Source organism: Salvelinus fontinalis, chromosome 31, assembly GCF_029448725.1.
Source record: "Salvelinus fontinalis isolate EN_2023a chromosome 31, ASM2944872v1, whole genome shotgun sequence".
Taxonomy (NCBI): Eukaryota; Metazoa; Chordata; class Actinopteri; order Salmoniformes; family Salmonidae; genus Salvelinus; species Salvelinus fontinalis.
In genome coordinates, this window is record NC_074695.1 from 21,414,549 (window position 1) to 21,435,650 (window position 21,102).

Sequence of the window (21,102 nt, forward strand, 5' to 3'; positions counted from 1 at the left end):
CATGAGCACAGACATTACATCGGCGTCATGAAATGCCCACTTTTCCCAGAAGTGTATAAAACTCACTTCCGACAAAATGTACTTTAGACCAGTTACGTGCAGATTGAACGACTGAATGGTACTCTGAAAGGTAAATGTTCTCCAGAATGGATCTATCTAGCGACCATTGGTACACCTGATGTCTCCATTATAACAAGCTACAACTACTAAAGACTTTGATCTCTGGTGGACAAGCCAGACACTTTCTGTCGACTGACTTTCCAGCAGACGGACCGGCGGTCACAGAGAGAAAAAACAAAGGCCTACACTCGAAAATATGTAAATTGCAATTCCTTTTTGAATGAGTGGCTGTTCATGTGCAAAGTGTTAGCATTTCCATGAGCCTAGTTATCTGATGTGTGTACGATAGTGGTGTCCTTTGTCTGTTCTCCCGCTCTTTCTTACCTGCCCCTCCCTTTTCATTTGGTGTACCAAGCCATCATATCGGTTTAGTCCACTAGGGACTTTTCAATGTATCATGTGAGTAACCAATGTATCAAATCAAATCAAACGTTATTTGTCACATGTGCCGAATACAACAAGTGTAGACCTTACAGTGAAATGCTTTACAAGCCCTTAACCAACAGTGCAGTTCAAGAAGAGTTAAAAAAATAAACTAAATAATAGTTTAAATAAATATATAAATAATAAACTAAAGTTTAAAAAAATAACTACTCAATAACATAACAATAACAAGGCTATATTCAGGGGATACTGGTACCGGGTCAGTGTGCGGGGGTACAGGTTAGTTGAGGTCATTTGTACATGTAGGTAGGGGTGAAGTGACTATGCATAGATAAAATAAACAGTGAGTAGAAGCAGTGTACAAAACAAATGGAGGCGGGGGGGGGGGGGGGGGGTCAATAAAATAGTCCGGTGACCATTTGATTAATTGTTCAGCAGTCTTATGGCTTGGGGGCAGAAGCTGTTAAGGAGCCTTTTGGTCCTAGACTTGGCGCTCCGGTACTTCTTGCCGTGCGGTAGGAGAGAAAACAGTCTATGACTTGGGTGACTGGAGTCTCTGACAACTTTATGGGCTTTCCTCTGACACCGCCTATTATATAGGTCCTGGATGGCAGGAAGCTTGGCCCCATGTACTGGGCCGTACGCACTACCCTCTGTAGTGCCTTGCAGTCAGATGCCGAGCAGTTGCCATACCAGGCGGTGAGGCAACCGGTCAGGATGCTCTCGATTGTACAGCCGCAGAACCTTTTGAGGATCTGGGGACCCATGCCAAAACGTTTCAGTCTCCTGAGGGGGAAAAGGTTTTGTTGTACCGTCTTCACAACTGTCTTGGTGTGTTTGAACCATGATAGTTCGTTGGTGATGTGGACACCAAGGAACTTGAAACTCTCGACCCGCTCCAGTACAGCTCCTTTGATGTTAATTGGGGGCCTATTCGGCCCGCCTTTTCCTGTAGTCCACGATCAGCTCCTTTGTTTTGCTCACATTGAGGGAGAGGTTGTTGTCATGGCACCACACTGCCAGTTCTCTGACCTCCACTCTATAGGCTGTCTCATCATTTTCGGTGATCAGGCCTACCACTGTTGTGTCGTCAACAAGCTCAATGATGGTGTTGGAGTCGTGTTTGGCCACGTAGTCGTGGGTGTACAGGGAGTACAGGAGGGGACTAAGTACACACCCCTGTGGAGCCCCAGTGTTGAGGATCAGTGTGGCAGACGTGTTGTTGCCTACCCTTACCACCTGGGGGCGGCCCGTCAGGAAGTCCAGGATCCAGTTGCAGAGGGAGGTGTTTAGTACCAGGGTCCTTAGCTTAGTGATGAGCTTCGTGGGCACTATGGTGTTGATCTCCTAGCTGTAGTCAATGAACAACATTCTCACATAGGTGTTCCCTTTGTCCAGGTGGGAAAGGGCAGTGTGGAGTGCAAATGAGATTGCGTCATCTGTGGATCTGTTGGGGCGGTATGCGAATTGGAGTGGGTCTAGGGTAACCGGTAGGATGCTGTTGATGTGAGCCATGACCAGCCTTTCAAAGCACTTCATGGCTACCGACCTGAGTGGTACAGGGCGGTAATCATTTAGGCAGATTACCTTCACTTCCTTGGGCACAGGGGCTATGGTGGTCTGCTTGAAACATGTAGGTACTGACTCAGTCAGGGAGAGGTTCAAAATGTCAGTGAAAACACTTGCCAGTGAGTCCCTAACTGTTTTATGTGCATGCTGTAAGTGGTCTGTATGCAGCCAAAATGAGGTCAGAGACCAAGAGCAGCACTGCCCCCTCAAGATTCTGAGCCTGCTTGGTAGGGTTGGTCCTGCAAAGCCAAAGCCCCCTAAAGGGAGAGCATAATAAACAAGGAAATTCTCAAAGCTGCTAATGAGAACCTTGACGACCTTGTACCTAGCCGGTGGGGATTCCGGTGGGGTATCTGCAGTAACCCATGGGGAGGGGGTCACACTCGGACATTCAGAGAGGGGGTATATTATTGTGGCCCTGGTGGCACGAAATCAGAGTCGGACTGCATAGAGATGCTTGGGAACATGGTCATGACGGATGACCGTATTGTGGGTGTTTCAGGAAGAAGGTGGACATTTAACCTCCATCATCTAGGATGTGACAATGGTAAATAAATCTCTACATTTATGCTCATTTTTTGCGCGGTCTTGCAGGCCTTCTCATGCAGCTGCAACTGCAAGTACATTTGTAAATCATGACCTATCTTGAGTTGGGCTGTGGGATGGTGCAATTGTTGAGAAAGTGAGCTTATGGTTGTGTGGGGGTAAGGGCTGAATGTATGTGGGTGTATGTGTGTATCCCGAAACTGTTGCGAGGGAAGAAGTAAAAGATGTTAGGGACTATAGAGGATGATCCACAGCAATATATAATAAAAATCGAGGTGAGGGCGATGGAAATGCATTTGGCAATGGATCTACTTCAATTCGGTAAATGGCACTGTGTGCTCTTTTCAAAGGATGGATCCCAGTCGGTCCAGGGCTATGGGATACAGGGGGTCGAGGGTGGTCTGCCGGGCATTGGGATGACAACCCAACTCGAGATGAGGGCTTTTAGCGGGTGGAATAGTAGGGACCAATTGGAGGTTTACTTAGTAGAAATGCAAATATCATGGTACAACTATATAGACACTCAAACTCAAAAGTGACCAAAACATCAGCCAGGAAGCATAGGAACTGAGAAGTTGTCTGTGGTCACCACCTGCAGAATCACTCCTTTTTTGGGGGTGTCTCGCTAATTGCCTATAATTTCCACCTTTTGTCTATTCCATTTGCACAACAGCATGTGAAATGTATTGTCAATCAGTGTTGCTTCCTAATTGGACAGTTTGATTTCACAGAAGTGTGATTGACTTGGAGTTACATTGTGTTGTTTAAGTGTTCCCTTTATTTTTTTGAGCAGTGTATATAAGAATGTATCAACTCTACAAGCAACACTAGACTCTATTATTATAGTGGGAGATTTTAATACGGTCTTAAATACCTCTATGGACCGGAAAGGAAATCAGACTACAAACTATCACCCTCAGGCACTTAAGGAAATCAGGAATGTCATGGATATATTGGAATTAGTGGATATATGGAGACTTAAATACCCTGACCTAGTGAGATATACATGGCGGAGGCTTAATCAAGCTAGTCGCCTTGACTACTTTCTTTTATCATTCTCTCTGGCACCAAAAGTTTAAAAGTGTTTGATAGGGGACAGAATGCGGTCGGACCATCACATAATTGGCATATATATTACTCCTACAGAATTTCCACGTGGGCGAGGATATTGGAAATGTAATCAAAGCCTACTAGATGATAAATTGTTTAGAACCAGGACAGAAGAATTTATAACTGACTTTTTTAGACATAACATAGATCCCCATATTGTATGGGACACTTTTACGTGTGCCTTTAGAGGCCATGCAATTCAGTACTCATCTATAAAACAAAAGCAATTTAGATCAAAAGAGTCCATATTAACAAAGGAAATTGAAGGACTGACAGTACAGTTAGATAACAATAAAAACGGTACCTTAGAGGCACAGAATAAGTTAGAGGAAAAACAAAAATAAATGGAGGAACTTATTCAAGAAAGATCCAGTGTAATATATTATAAAAATAAAGCGAACTGGATGGAATATGGGGAAAAATGCACCAAATTATTTTTTAATCATCAATATAGAAATGCTACCAAAAAAAACGTATTAAAACTTGTTACAAATGATGGAGTCACGCATGATTCACCAAGTTATATTTTGAAAGAGGAAGTAAAGTACTTTAAGAATATGTTTTCGTTTCAGGCTCCTCCATCCTCACTAACTGAAACTAATTGTATGATTTTTTTCTTAATAATAATGTAAAATTAACATCTGTACAGAAAGACTCATGTGAAGGCCTTATTACAGAGGAGGAACTACTTGATGCAATTGGGGCCTTTAAGGATGGGAATACTCCAGGGCTGGATGGCATACCAGTGGAAGTATACAATTTCTTTTTTGATATACTCAAAGGACCATTATTAGCTTGTTTTAACCACTCCTATATAAATGATAGATTATCAGACACGCAACAAGAAGGTGTGATATCATTATTACTGAAACAGGACCCAAGTGGTTTAAATAAAGATCCAGTCCATTTAAAAAATTGGAGACCTCTTACACTTCAGTGTTGTGATGCAAAAATCCTAGCAAAATGCTTGGCGCATAGAATAAAAAAAGTTTTGTCAGATATTATTCATCCTAATCAGACAGGTTTTTTACATGGACGATACATTGGAGATAATATAAGGCAAGTACTGGAAACAATAGAACACTATGAAATATCGGGGACACCAGGCCTGGTTTTCATAGCTGATTTTGAAAAGGCTTTTGATAAAGTACGACTGGAGTTTATATATAAATGCCTAGAGTATTTCAATTTTGGGGAATCTCTTATAAAATGGGTTAAAATTATGCATAGTAACCCTAGGTGTAAAATAGTAAATAATGGCTACATCTCAGAAAGTTTTAAACTATCTAGAGGAGTAAAACAAGGTTGTCCACTATCGGCATATCTATTTATTATTGCCATCGAAATGTTAGCTGTTAAAATTAGATCAAACATTAATATTAAGGGATTAGAAATCTAGGGCCTAAAAACTAAGGTGTCATTGTACGCTGATGATTCATGTTTTCTTTTAAAACCACAACTAGAGTCTCTCCACGGCCTCTTAGAGGATCTAGATACATTTGCTATCCTCTCTGGATTAAAACCAAATTATGATAAATGTACCATATTACGTATTGGATCACTAAACAATACACATTTTACATTGCCATGTAGTTTACCAATTAAATGGTCTGACGGAGATGTGGACATACTCGGTATACAAATCCCAAAAGAAAGAAATGATCTCACTCCAATACATTTTTATAGAAAGTTAGCAAAAATAGATAAGATCTTGCTACCATGGAAAGGAAAATACCTGTCTATTTGTGGGAAAATCACCCTGATTAACTCTTTAATCATATCACAGTTTACCTATTTGCTTATGGTTTTGCCTACACCTAGTGACCTGCTTTTTAAATTATATGAACAAAAAATATTCCATTTTATTTGGAACGGCAAGCCAGATAAAATTAAAAGGGCCTATTTATATAACGAATATGAATTCGGAGGGCAGAAATGATTAAATATTAAAGCATTAGACCTCTCACTAAAGGCATCAGTCATACAAAAGTTATACTTAAATCCAAACTGGTTCTCTAGTAAATTGGTACGAATGTCTCATCCTATGTTCAAGAAGGGCCTTTTTCCCTTTATTCAGATTACACCTGCTCACTTTCGGTTGTTTGAAAAGGAAATAATCTCCAAAATATCTTTATTTTTTAAACAAGCCTTAGAAAGTTGGTTGCAATTTCAGTTTAATCCACCTGAAAGGTCGTAACAAATAGTACAACAAATATTGTGGTTAAATTCAAATATAGTAATTGATAAAAAAAACTGTATTTATCGAAGAAAGAAAAAAAGAAAAAAAAAAAGTAGAATTTTTGTGAATGATATCATAAATAGGACTGGTGGAGTAATGTCACACATGCAGCTAACACAGACATATGGAAATGTCTGCTCTACCCAAAATTACAACCAATTAATTGCAGCATTACCACAAAAATGGAAGAGGCAAGTAGAAGGGGGAAAAAGTAAGGAACTTGTATGTCGGCCCTATATTAAAGAACATAAATGGTTAAAGAAAAGTGTGATAAATAAAAACATATACCAATTTAATTTAAGGACCAAAAAACTGACAGCTGTGCTATATAAATTGCAAAATAGTTGGGAAGAGATTTTCGATGTACCCATTCCATGGCACATGGTTTATGAATTGATACGCAAAACAACGCCGGATTCAAAACTTCGAATTTTTGAATTTAAATTACTGTACAAAATTCTTGCAACTAATAGAATGTTATATATATGGGGGATACAATCTTCCCAGCTCTACAGATTCTGCTGTGAGGAGGCAGAGTCATTAGATCATTTATTCTGGTATTGTCCATAAGTAGCTCGTTTTTGGTCACAGGTCCAGGAATGGCTGAAGAATTGCAACATTTGCGTAGAACTAACGCTACAGATAGCAATACTGGGGGATTTGAAAAGATATAGTCAATCAATCAATAATATAATAATTATTTAAGCAAAAATGTTGATTTTTAATTTAAAATCCGTGGAAGCTATGAGAATAGGAAGATTCAAATATTTTGTGAAGCATCACAGCACAGTTGAAAATATATGGCAAATAAAAATCCGAAATGGATGATGTTGGAAGATAGATGGGAAGGGTTGAGTGGAGCTGAAGGGTGGGACTAATAACAAGATAAACAATGTAGGGCATACGGGATCTGTGAAATGTGTATAGGTGCGGAGCTTTTGTGAAATAGCACAGTTACAAGTGGAAATCAAACTGGATGGACAACAGAAATAGAGGAAGGACTAAGAACAAACAAGAGAGAACTATTATAAAGTAGACTGTGTCTGTAAAATGTGTATAAGATGTATAAATTGAAGGTAAAAACAGAAATGTTTATCAGTTTACTCCAGTTGGGGGATCGGTGGTAGGGTTTGCGGGGAATAATAATAGAAGGTATATTCGTTAAAAAAGTATGTATGTCTATATAGGTATGTGTATGTATATATGTGTATATGTATGCATACGTGTATGGATATATATATTTACCCCCAAAAATATGGGGGATTGGAAATGATGCAGACAATTACATTGGAAGCAACATTCTTTACGCAATATTAAGCTGATCCACCCCTAAAAAATTAAATAAATAAAAACACTTGCCAGTGGGTCCTCGCATGCTTTGAGTACACGTCCTGGTAATCCATCTGGCCCTGCGGCTTTGTGAATGTTGACCTGTTTAAAGGTCTTGCTCACATCAGCTACCGAGAGCGTTATCACACAGTCATCCAGAACAGCTGGTGCTCTCATGCATGCTTGTGTTGCTTGCCTCGAAGCGAGCATAAAAGGCATTTAGCTCGTTTGCTAGGCTCACGTCACTGGGCAGCTCGCGTCTGGGTTTTCCTTTGTAGTCCGTAATAGTTTTCAAGCCCTGCCACATCCGACGAGAGTCAGAGCCGGTGTAGTAGGATTCAATCTTAATCCTGTATTGACGCTTTGCTTGTTTGATGGTTCGTCTGAGGGCATAACGGGATTTCTTATAAGCGTCCGGATTAGTGTCCCGCTCCTTGAAAGTGGCAGCTCTTGCCTGTAATCCATGGCTTCTGGCTGGGATATGTACGTGCGGTCACTGTAGGGACGACGTCGTCGATGCGCTTATTGATGAAGCCGATGACTGAGGTGGTATACTCCTCAATGTCATTGGATGAATCCCGGAACATATTCCAGTCTGTTCTAGCAAAACAGTCCTGTAGCGTAGCATCGGCGTCATCTGACCACTTCCGTATTGAGCGAGTCACTGGTACTTCCTGCTATAGTTTTTGCTTGTAAGCAGGAATCAAGAGGATATAATTATGGTCAGATTTGCCAAATGGAGGGCGGGGGAAAGCTTTGTATGCATCTCTGTGTGTGGAGTAAAGGTGGTCTAGAGTTTTTTTCCCTCTGTTTGCACATGTGACATGCTGGTAAAAACTTGGTAAGTTAAGTCTCCCTGCATTAACGTCCCCGGCCCCTAGGAGTTCCACTTCTGGATGAGCATTTTCTTGTTTGCTTATGGCCTTATAGAGTTGGTTGAGTGCGGTCTTAGTGCCAGCATCGGTCTGTGGTGGTAAATAGACGGCTACGAGTGATATAGATGAGAACTCTCTTGGTAGATAGTGTGGTCTACAGCTTATCATAAGGTACTCTACCTCAGGCGAGCAATACCTCGAGACTTCTTTAATATTAGACATCTCTCAACAGCTGTTATTGCCAAATAGACACACACCCCCACCACTCGTCTTACCAGACGGAGCATCTCTCTTCTGCCGGTGCATGAAAAATCCCGCCCGCTCTATATGTATAACCTATCCTGTGTGTGTTTATGTACTTCTGTGTGATTATTTAGTTAGTTAGTAAATAAATAATTAAGCCAATTTGTATATCGATGATTCATAATTTATGCTAGGGTTCGTGCAGATATCCAAGAGTTTGCGACATTCAGAATATGACTGATGAGGTAACACATTAATAAGTTACTGTAATCAATAAGATATGAAAATAAGAGAGTTAAATTCGGGAAATACTAACTCTTTAAACAACATTTTCCAGTGGCTCCCCGACTTCCTAGTTAATTCATGTTTACGTGATTAGTTTAATCATAATAATTACACCTAGAGAATTGATTTGATAATATAACAGTCTTCACATTAATGATAGTCCAAAAGACACGACACGGTCTTCTCCTCCCAGGTCCTAGTGGCCCGTCCAGAAGACAGTGGCAACTACGTGTGCACGGCCCGCAACAACGAGGGAACCACCGAGACCAGGGTGGAAGTGATCGTGGAAGGGGGTGCCCAGGTGCCCACCTCGCCCCGTGCCTCTGTGCCAGAACCCCTTATGGTGGTGGTGGAGGGACAGACCACCACACTGAGATGTGACGCTCACGGTAACTGATGCACTTCCAAATTACACTAATGATTATTAAAGCAAAGATAGTTCCCAGGTTTTGATTGTATTGATTGTATTGATACTTGTTAGTACAGAGAATACATCCTACAAATGAGAGCTGAGAGGAACTTCATGTCATAGACACCTCATCTTTGCTAAGAGCATACAACTGGCATTACAAATAATTTGCATTCACTTAAGTCCTTTTTACACACTGATATTGTGATTTCCCTCCCTCCTAAGGATTCCCCGCCCCTAAGATCACATGGTCTAAGCTGCGTGCCCCTCTTCCCTGGAGACATAAGGTAGTGGACAACACCCTAGTCCTGCCCAGTGTTGGCCGGGCAGACTCTGGAGAGTACATCTGTAATGCCACCAACAACATGGGCACCACAGAGGTCACCATCATGCTGGATGTGGAGAGTGAGTCTGATAAACAGATTTTATTAGCCTGGTCCCAAATATTTTGTAATGCTTAACCAACTCCTGTTAATCGTGATCGTGTTGGTAATACAAATCTGGAACCTAAGAGATCTGGGTCCAGGTTAGGGTTTCATCACTGCTGGTTCCAGTCTGAACAGAAATATTGTGGAGACTTATATAGATTATTAACACCAGTAAAACTCAATGACACAGCTCATGAATCACGTCTCACCATGCATAAATGTGACCTCACATCTCTATGCGAGCTTAAGTCTAATTTAGTGATTTGCTTTTACGTTTTATAAAAATATAGACTTATAGCTTCAAAATCTATCAACTGTAGTTGGATGAAACCTGGGAAAGTTATGCTGTAAAACCACTCAGGGGACAAGTAGGAAAAAAGCCCTTGAAAGATTTTGCTGAGATGTTCACACTTGCTGGAGACCTCTTCTTTGTTTACGCCCATTCAGCATCTTGCACGCCCTCTTAAGCCTTAGCCCCACCCATGTAAATGCATATGAGTCGGCAGAAAGTAATCTCTCTACTTAAACTTTCTCCAACTGAGCTTTGTCGATATCACCAGCTAAATTTGCAGGTTGACGTTTATTGTCATGACTCTTGCCCTTGAGGCAAAACTGATTGAAATTAAAGGTTAGGGTTAGGCATTAGGGTTAGCAGTGTGGTTAAAGTTAGGATTAGGTATAAAATGACTTTATGACTTTATGGCTGTACGAGCTAGGGACCACTCTGCAGAGATGCCTCTAAGTCAAGATTCATGACAATAAATGCCAACCTACACTAAATTCAGGGCAGCAATGTTGTTGAGCGCTGTAGCAACACTTTTGCAGTTGTCCATAACTATATCTTTCCAAAAATCTGCGGAAGCAAAGATTATCTATATACTGAGCAGGGAAACCCCATTCTGTTATACATGTTGGCAGAAGCCTGTGATATGACAGGCCAAACATCTCTCGGCATATCCAGCCCCTCCATTATCACAGCCAATCATGGCAAGTCAGGAAGGATCCTGTCTTTCTCCCTGTATTGCTATATACTTTCTCCTTGGCTTAACTAGGCTTGTCATTTACATTTTTTTTCTTCATATTTACAGATCACCTACAATTTTTTTATTAACCTGTCTGTGCTAGCGGCACCCCCCCCCCCACATTCCACTGAAAAAGCAGAGCCGCGAAATTCAATTTTTTTTTGTTTTTTTAAATATTTAACTTTCACACATTAAAGTCCAATACAGCTAATGAAAGACACAGATCGTGTGAATCCAGCCAACATGTCCGATTTTTAAAATGTTTTACAGGGAAGACACAATATGTAAAGATATAAATCTATTAGCTAAACTCATTAGCATAAGACACCATCTTTTATTTGTCCACCAACACCAGTAGCTATCACCAATTTGGCTAAACTAAGATATTGATAGCCACTAACCAAGAAAAAAACTCATCAGATGACAGTCTGATAACATATTTATGGTATAGGATAGGTTTTGTTAGAAAAATGTGCATATTTCAGGTAGATGTCATAGTTTACAATTGCACCCACCGTCACAAATGGACTAGAATAAATATATAGAGCAACGTGTTTACCCAATTACTAATCATCAAACATTTCGTAAAAATACACAGCATACACTAATCGAAAGACACAGATCCTGTGAATACAGACAATATTTCAGATTTTCTAAGTGTCATACAGCGAAAACACAATAAATCGTTATATTAGCATACCACATATGCAAACGTTACCAGAGCATTGATTCTAGCCAAAGAGAGTGATAACGTAAACATCGCCAAAATATATTAATTTTTTCACTAACCTTCTCAGAATTCTTCAGATGACACTCCTGTAACATCACATTACAACATACATATACAGTTTGTTCGAAAATGTGCATATTTAGCCACCAAAATCATGGTTAGACAATGACAAAGGTTGCCCAGCTGGTCAGACAATGTCGTGCGCCATATTAGACAGTGATCTAGTCGTATACATAAATACTCATAAACGTGACTAAAAAATATAGGGTGGACAGCGATTGATAGACAATTTAATTCTTAATACAATCGCTGATTTACATTTTTTAAATTATCCTTACTTTTCAATACAGTTTGCGCCAAGCGAAGCTACGTCAAACAAGATGGCGTCCTAAGCGATTAACATTTCTCGACAGAAACACGATTTATCATAATAAATTGTTCCTACTTTGAGCTGTTCTTCCATCAGAATCTTGGGCAAAGAATCCTTTCTTGGGTCTAATCGTCTTTTGGTCGAAAGCTGTCCTCTTGCCATGTATAAATGCCCATTGCGTTCGGCATGAACTGGAACCGTGCCCAGAGATTCACAGTGTCTCAGAAATAAATGTCCCAAAATCGCACTAAACGGAAATAAATTGCTATAAAACGGTTTAAATTAACTACCTTATGATGTTTTTAACTCCTATAACGAGTAGAAACATGACCGGAGAAATATAACTGGCTTCACTAGTGCTTGGAAAAAGTGCAGGTCGGTGTCCTCCGCGCGCCTGACGCAGCTGGAAAAGAGTTCCTACCTACACGTGTTTTTGTTTTATAGTGGCTGTGATTGGGCAATCGATACCATTCAAATCGTCATCACGTAAAGGCATCCAGGGGAAGACGTAAGCAGTGTCTGTATACTCATAGCAATAACAGTGGCCTTTTAACTGACTCCAGATCAGGGGCCAAAATGTGTGAAATCTGACTCCATGTCAGGGAAATTGCTGTAGAATGAGTTCTGTTCCACTCAGAGACAAAATTTCAACGGCTATAGAAACTAGAGACTGTTTTCTATCCAATAATAATAATAATATGCATATTGTACGATCAAGAATTTAGTAGGAAGCTGTTTCAAAAATTACACGATTTACATAAATAGTGACAACAGCACCCCCTAGCCTCAACAGGTTTTAAGGCACATGAAAGTTCACATGTTCAAGAAGGCATATCGGAAGAAAAAACTATTCGAAAATTATAATTATTTGGGCCCTACTGTGAAGTCGGAACTAGCGCCAAATGTCCAGCTTCCTGAATCAAGTCACAAATCATAATCTATTCCTAATACTAGTCACTTTAGTATCTCTAACCTTCGATGTCTCTGTGATGCAGCTCCTCCCTATGCCACCTCCCTGCCCGACGACGTGGCAGTGCGTGTGGGCGAGGTGATCCGACTGCAGTGCCTGGCCCATGGTACTACCCCGCTGCTCTTCCAGTGGACCAAGCTAAACGGCAGCCTGTCCACCAGGGCTGACGTCCAAGCAGGAGACCTCCAGATCAACCTGGCCACAGCCGAGGACGCTGGCACTTACAAGTGTGTCGCCACCAACAAAGTGGGCACCAGTGAAGCACATGCCAAGGTTACAGTCAGATGTAAGTACTGTCCTCAGTCACAGCCTGGCTTCTGTGTCGATGAAATTAGTCTACAGTAAGGTACCTATTTGTTATCATAAAAATGTATGAACACAGACACCTTCAGTGAATAAGCACACAAACACTCCCTTATTGTGTATGTGTGTGTGCGTCTGTGTGAATGCACGTGTGTGTGTAGCGCCCCTAGCGGTGCGTGTGTCTCCTCAGGTGGAGGTGAAGGCCGAGGGTAGTGCTGTGGAGTTCACCTGCTCTGCTGCAGGAGGCCTGGGGACCACCATGGAGTGGCTGAAAGAGGGAGGAGCCCTGCCCCCCAACCATCACATCAAAGACGGAGTGCTGAGGTGAGAGAGCCAGGAGTCACTTTACAGCAGGCAGTCAAAATACATAACAACCAAGTTAATAAACAGATCATTGACCATTTCGAATCCCACCGTACCTTCTCCGCTGTGCAATCCGGTTTCCGAGCTGCTCACGGGTGCACCTCAGCCACGCTCAAGGTACTAAACGATATCATAACCGCCATCGATAAAAGACAGTACTGTGCAGCCGTATTTGTCGACCTGGCCAAGGCTTTCGACTGTCAATCACCGTATTCTTATCGGCACACTCAACAGCCTTTGTTTCTCAAACCACTGCCTTGCCTAGTTCACCAACTACTTCTCAGACAGAGTTCAGTGTGTCAAATCGGATGGCCTGTTGTCCTGACCTCTGGCAGTCTCTATGGGGGTACCACAACGTTCAATTCTCAGACCGACTCTTTTCTCTGTATATATCAACGATGTCGCTCTTGCTGCGGATGATTCCCTGATCCACCTCTATGCAGACGACACCATTCTGTATACATCTGGCCCTTCTTTGGACACAGTGTTAATTAACCTCCAAACGAGCTCCAATGCCATACAACTCTCCTTCCGTGGCCTCCAACTGCTCTTAAACGCTAGTGAAACCAAATGCATGCTTTTCAACCATTCGCTGCCCGCACCCGCCTGCCCGACTAGCATCACTACTCTGGACGGTTCTGACTTAGAATATGTGGACAACTACAAATACGTAGGTGTCTGGCTAGACTGTAAACTCTCCTTCCAGACTCATATTAAACATCTCCAATCCAAAATGAAATCTAGAATCGGCTTCCTATTTCGCAACCAAGCCTCCTTCACTCACGCCGCCAAACATACCCTCATAAAACTGACTATCCTACCGATCCTCGACTTCGGCGATGTCATTTACAAAATAGCTTCCAATACTCTACTCAGCAAACACAGTGCCATCCGTTTTGTCACCAAAGCCCCTTATACCACCCACCACTGCGGCTGGCCCTCGCTACATATTCGTGGCCAGACCAACTGGCTCAATTCTCGGATTCTTACCTCTAGTATAGACTTATAGATGACCTATCTATAAGTCTATGCTAGGTAAAGCTCCGCCTTATCTCAGCTCACTTGTCACGATAACAACACCCACCCGTAGCACGCGCTCCAGCAGGTATATCTCACTGGTCATCCCCAAAGCCAACACCTTCTTTGGCCGCCTTTCCTTCCAGTTCTCTGCTGCCAGTGACTAGAACAAATTGCAAATATCGCTGAAGCTGGAGACTTATATTTTCCTCACTAACTTTAAACATCAGCTATCTGAGTGTAACGGATGTGAAATGGCTAGCTAGTTAGCTGTGGTGCGCGCTAATAGCGTTTCAATCGGTTACGTCACTCGCTTTGAGACCTTGAAGTAGTGGTTCTCCTTGCTCTGCAAGGGCCTCGGCCTTTGTGGAGCGATGGGTAACGACGCTTCGTGGGTAACTGTTGTTAATGTGTCCAGTGGGTCCCTGGTTCGCGCCCGTGTCGGGGCGAGGGGACGGTCTAAAGTTAAACTGTTTCATGAGCAGCTAACTGATCGCTGCAGCTGTACATAGCCCACCCAATCTACCTACCCCATCCCCATATTGTTTTTATTTACTTTTCGGCTCTTTTGCGCACCAGTTTTTCTACTTGCACATCATCATCTGCTCATCTATAACTCCTGTGTTAATTTGCTAAATTGTAATTACTCCGCTACTATGGCCTATTTATTGCCTTACCTCCTCACGCCATTAGCACACACTGTTTATAGACTTTCTTTTTTTTCTATTGTGTTATTGACTGTACGCTTGATTATTCCATGTGTAACTCTGTGTTGTTGTTTGTGTCACATTGCTTTGCTTTATCTTGGCCAGGTCGCAGTTGTAAATGAGAACTTGTTCTCAACTAGCCTACCTGGTTAAATAAAGGTGGGGAAAAAAGAAAATAACCAAAAAATAAACATGCAATGATCAACACAGTTAAATGATGATCCAGGATCAACACAGTTAAATGATGATCCAGGATCAACACAGTTAAATGATGATCCAGGATCAACACAGTTAAATGATGATCCAGGATCAACACAGTTAAATGATGATCCAGGATCAACACAGTTAAATGATGATCCAGGATCAACACAGTTAAATGATGATCCAGGATCAACACAGTTAAATGATGATCCAGGATCAACACAGTTAAATGATGATCCAGGATCAACACAGTTAAATGATGATCCAGGATCAACACAGTTAAATGATGATCCAGGATCAACACAGTTAAATGATGATCCAGGATCAACACAGTTAAATGATGATCCAGGATCAACACAGTTAAATGATGATCCAGGATCAACACAGTTAAATGATGATCCAGGATCAACACAGTTAAATGATGATCCAGGATCAACACAGTTAAATGATGATCCAGGATCAACACAGTTAAATGATGATCCAGGATCAACACAGTTGGGCTCCTGAGTGGCGCAGCGGTCTAAGGCACTGCATCTCAGTGCTAGAGGCGTCACTACAGACACCCTGGTTCGAATCCAGGCTATATCACAACTGGCCATGATTGGGACTCCCATAGTGCGGCGGACAATTGGCCCTGTGTAATCCCGGGTTTGGCTGATGTATGCCGTCATTGTAAATACGAATTTGTTTTTAACTGACTTAACAGTTAAATAAAAAATAGAAAAATTATGATCCATGATCAATGCAGTTAAATGATGATCCAGGATCAACACAGTTAAATGACAATCCAGGATCAATGCTGTTAAATGATGATCCAGGACCAACACTGTTAAATGACAATCCAGGTTCAATGATGTTAAATGATGATCCAGGATCAACACAGTCAAATGATGATCCAGGATTAACCAGATGATGATCCAGGATCAACAAAATGATGATCCGTGATCATGTCCCTCTTGGTGAAATCAGGACGTGCATTTGGGTTATCTGCCTGTATCTGATCCGTGTGTGTTTTGTGTAGGATTGAGAACCTGGATCAGAGCAATGAGGGCGTCTACATCTGCAGAGCCACCAGTGTTCATGGCCAGGCTCAGGATACCGCCAAGCTCACCATCCAAGGTTTTCCCATGTCCAACACCCTCATACAATCATTGACACTGTCACAACCCATATTTATAATACAGAATATTTTGTATAGCCCCACTATGCAATCCCTCTCAATGATCTGGGAATCACATAGATGTATATCTCTATAAATGGCTCTGCAATTATCTTTAATTTTACAGTATTAATTCAGTGTTTGTATGAACCCTGTCTCTCCTCTCCCCATTGCCTGAAGCCCTTCCCAAGGTAATGATCAACGTGCGTACCTCAGTGCAGACTGTTATGGTTGGTAACTCGGTGGAGTTTGAGTGCCAGGCCATCGGCGAGCCCCAGCCCACGGTGCGCTGGAGCAAGGTGGGAGGGCTGTTACCGGCACACATTGTGGTGAAGGGCGGCATGCTTAAGATCGAACAGGTGACAGACGCTGACGCTGGACAGTACCGCTGCACTGCCACCAACGATGTGGGCTCTGTGCAGTCCCAGGTGGTCCTCAATGTCCAATGTGAGTAGAAAAATGAGTGTACTGGTCCTGTATGTCTGCAAACCCGCACACACACACACACACACACACACACACACACACACACACACACACACACACACACACACACACACACACACACACACACACACACACACACACACACACACACACACACACACACACACACACACACACACACACACACACACACACACACTCCTATAGCTCTTGTCCCCTTCGACCATGTATTGACAGATGTTTGTTTGTAAAGCCCTACCCCAGATCGCAGCTCTGCCAGAGCTGAAGGAAGTGACAGTGGGATCTGATGCTGTCCTGCCCTGTGTGGCATCAGGATACCCAGTGCCTGCCATCAAATGGTCCAAGGTAACCAACACCCTATCAGTGCAACGGAAAACAAACTAGTGAAGATGGTGCCTATCTGTTTCTGACTATTTTCCATCTACAGTATGTGCCTTGTGAACAGGATCCTGATTTTACCTTTTGTAACATGTTCTGTGCATCCTTCTCTTTGTAGCTGGATGGGGAGCTTCCTCCTAAGTGTTTACAGGTAGTCAACACCTTGACGGTTCCTGGATTGACCCACGAGGATTCTGGGACATACGTGTGCACTGCCTCCAACAAGCAGGGAAAAGTGGAGGCCTTCACCACCCTCAAAGTCCATGGTCAGTCAGCTGTATAGAAACACACTGTGGAAGAGAATATAACATTATTGCCTTTATCCAACTCTATGATTCCCTGTTCCATGTCTGTAGTTCATAGACAGTCAGTTCAATCAGAGGGGAACTTTAAATATTGGCAGTATCTAGCTCCATGATTCCCTGTTCCCTGTCTCTAGTTCATAGACAGTCAGTTCAATCAGAGGGGAACTTTAAATATTGGCAGTATCTAGCTCCATGATTCCCTGTTCCCTGTCTCTAGTTCATAGACAGTCAGCTTAATCAGAGGGGAACTTTAAATATTGGCAGTATCTAGCTCCATGATTCCCTGTTCCCTGTCTCTAGTTCATAGACAGTCAGTTCAATCAGAGGGGAACTTTAAATATTGGCAGTATCTAGCTCCATGATTCCCTGTTCCCTGTCTCTAGTTCACAGACAGTCAGTTCAATCAGAGGGGAACTTTAAATATTGGCAGTATCTAGCTCCATGATTCCCTGTTCCCTGTCTCTAGTTCATAGACAGTCAGCTTAATCAGAGGGGAACTTTAAATATTGGCAGTATCTAGCTCCATGATTCCCTGTTCCCTGTCTCTAGTTCATAGACAGTCAGTTCAATCAGAGGGGAACTTTAAATATTGGCAGTATCTAGCTCCATGATTCCCTGTTCCCTGTCTCTAGTTCACAGACAGTCAGTTCAATCAGAGGGGAACTTTAAATATTGGCAGTATCTAACTATAACTCCTCTATCTCTACAGATCGAGTGATGCCCCATTTCACCCAGGAGCCCCTGTCCTATCTCACTCTGCCCACCATCAAGAACGCCTACAAGTCCTTCAGCATCAAGATCAGCTTCAGGCCAGACAATCCTGATGGTGAGATTTCAGTCACATTGGTATAATCAGATTAATGTACAAGACTAATGTTTTTGTCTGTAGAGTTTCGGTGCCAGTGGATTTGTGCATTTTTATGATTCAATGATACTCCATCTGTTATGATCTTATTTTGTGTCCTTTAGTACGTTGTCGTTCCTTATTTTTGTCTTGTTTGTTATTTATTGTTGTTTTCCCATGTATGAGTTTACCCCCGTTCTTCTATCTCTCCACACTCTCCCTCTCTTCTCACCTATGCGGTGTGAAGGTCTCCTACTGTATGCGGGTGAGTCGCAGTGCTGTAACTCACACACTCAAGAATGAAGCAGGTGTTGCTTTTTGGGCTAAAAGTCCAGAAAAGCCACCAGTGATGTTTACCTTTTACCTTGCTATAAGGCATTGCATTGTAGAGTACAGCTGGTAGCAGTGAGAGAGAAGCCTATGGAGAATGACCTATGTCCTCCTTCAGGCATGATGGTTGTATTGGCAGCCCCCCGCTCGTCAATCCATTACAGTCATTGGCCTAATGGTGTCAAGATAGTATGATGCCGATGCATGGAAAGATGGCCGTTATTACAATCCATTTCATCACTCTGCATCAACTTATACCAACAGGATTGCAATGCTGCTTCCAAAGACACACATTATTATTGTACAATTAATGAAATACAATGTCTTATTCACCTATACAATGAATGAGCCTCATAATGGACATTGTGCAGTATTGTATGTGGCTATAGGCATTTTGTCTTCCTAGTTCTGACGCTAGTACAGAGCACAGTACCACCAGCAAGATGGGGTGCTTCAATGGGTGACACACATACTATGATAACAACTTCCATACCAACTTTATGGAAGTTATACAGTGAACAGAACAACAAAGCAACACTTGTGCTGCATTTAAGCTCTATCCTCTTGCCTTTCAGAGCCATAGATGTTATGCTTATGTTTAGGAGGCATGGTTTTAGACTGCCCTGGTTTTGACCTTGATGATGATGATGGCCGCGGTGCTAGTTGGGAAGAGTTTAGCAGAGCATGTGTCGTTGGCATGCAGCCCGTGTAAAGGCAGAGCTAGACCAGACCAGAAAGAGCAATGCCCCAGAGCAGCAGATACTAGAACCTGGCTTTGACTGTCCCAAGCTTGGCCCTAAACCTGCTAGCATGCAGCTTTTTTGACTGAGTGACCTCATCTCTCACCCTGGTGCCTCTGCTTCTGACTGGCTCTAGGAGGGGAGGTTTGTGAACAAAAGTATTTGTACCTCTACTTTTCCACCAGGTATGATCATCTATAACGGACAGAAGAGGACCATGGGAGCAGACTTCATCTCTTTGGGGCTGGTGGGAGGCAGGCCTGAGTTTAGGTGAGCACCTGGCTGTGTCATTCTGGAGCATTAGGGGTTGCTATGCATGCTATATGAGCTCAATTTGTAAGAATAAACAAGCTATTGATGAATGGTAACTTAAACTGACATTAGAGTCTGTCAATATTGATGCTGATCACGATCATGATGACAGTGACAATGATAATAACAAGAACGATAGCAATAACGCTAACCTGAACTATTTTCTCCCGGCAGGTTTGACGTGGGTTCTGGCATGGCCACCATCCGCTACCCCACACCCATCAAACTAGGAGAGTTCCATACCATAGAACTCCACCGCAACCAGACACAGGGCTCCATCATAGTGGACAGAGAGGCTCCAGTCAACGGAAGCTCACAGGTAGTTTTACATTATCATTTTTTTGATCCAGAGGCTTTTGAACAATATTATTCAGACAAAAATATCCAACAGAAGCTCCCAGGTAGTTTTTCATAGTCAGTTATAGACTGTTGAATTTATACAAAGTACATATGCTGGAGATTAATCCATGAACACTGTTTCCTGTCTCGTATTACAGGGCAAGTTCCAGGGGCTGGATCTGAATGAGGAGTTGTATGTGGGTGGTTACCCCAACTACACCCTCCTGGCCAAGACTGCTAGCCTCAAGACTGGCTTCATTGGTTAGAGATCATTGTTTTGTTTTGGAGCTAGTTATGCTTAACAACAGTACTACACACTTTGATGACACTGTATGGAGTGATATTAATGCCAACTGGAAGTGAAATTCAATCATTTTGAATTGTTATAGAGCTGTTGTTCATTGTTTTGGAATGCTCTCATTGGTTCATTGTTTAAGGTTCTTGTTCTTGTTCTGTCCAGGCTGCATCCGTAAGCTGGTCATCCAAGGTGATGAGGTCATCTTCAAGGATCTGGACCGCAGCTCTACGGGCGTGTCCAACTGTCCTGTCTGCACTGACCGTCCCTGTCAGGTCAGCTGACCACCCTTACCTCAGACCCCACTTGTTAAATACAATTCATTCATTGTGATGTTTTGTTTCAGAATGGAGGGATATGCCAGGACTCTGATGCCAGTCTGTACAAGTGTAGCTGTCCCAGAGGATTCACAGGGAGTAACTGCCAGCACCACTCCTCCCTGCACTGCCACCCAGAGGCTTGTGGACCAGACGCCACCTGCATCAACCGACAGAACACCCTGGGCTACGACTGCCGATGCCACTTGGGGAAGTCTGGAAACAAGTGCATGGACGGTAAGGGAAACAGGTTATTTTCCTTTGCAATTTCCCCTCCTCGAGTGGGCAGCGGCTTGTCCCACACGGGCCTCTGATGGCAATACGACAGCGGACCTCCTTTCCCTTGTTTGCTGTATCGAATAATCATTGAGGGATGATCCCACTTTCTAAACTAG

General features: G+C 42.5%; 1 protein-coding gene across 4 annotated transcripts in view; it reads left to right on the forward strand.

Annotated features, from left to right (window-relative positions):
• The window catches only part of hspg2 (heparan sulfate proteoglycan 2), a 217,979-nt gene that overhangs the window by 184,798 nt on the left and 12,079 nt on the right, over window positions 1-21,102 (forward strand). For 3 of the 4 annotated variants that reach the window (XM_055891736.1, XM_055891738.1, XM_055891737.1), the window contains 15 exons: window positions 8,894-9,089; window positions 9,335-9,514; window positions 12,655-12,915; window positions 13,094-13,256; window positions 16,242-16,339; window positions 16,560-16,826; window positions 17,080-17,192; window positions 17,344-17,491; window positions 18,240-18,356; window positions 18,622-18,639; window positions 19,630-19,714; window positions 19,931-20,075; window positions 20,254-20,356; window positions 20,556-20,665; window positions 20,737-20,944. In XM_055891736.1, coding sequence (XP_055747711.1) covers window positions 8,894-9,089; window positions 9,335-9,514; window positions 12,655-12,915; window positions 13,094-13,256; window positions 16,242-16,339; window positions 16,560-16,826; window positions 17,080-17,192; window positions 17,344-17,491; window positions 18,240-18,356; window positions 18,622-18,639; window positions 19,630-19,714; window positions 19,931-20,075; window positions 20,254-20,356; window positions 20,556-20,665; window positions 20,737-20,944 — 2,212 coding nt within the window. The remainder of the gene's footprint in view (window positions 1-8,893; window positions 9,090-9,334; window positions 9,515-12,654; window positions 12,916-13,093; window positions 13,257-16,241; window positions 16,340-16,559; window positions 16,827-17,079; window positions 17,193-17,343; window positions 17,492-18,239; window positions 18,357-18,621; window positions 18,640-19,629; window positions 19,715-19,930; window positions 20,076-20,253; window positions 20,357-20,555; window positions 20,666-20,736; window positions 20,945-21,102) is intronic. The other variant, XM_055891739.1, reaches the window with a different exon arrangement.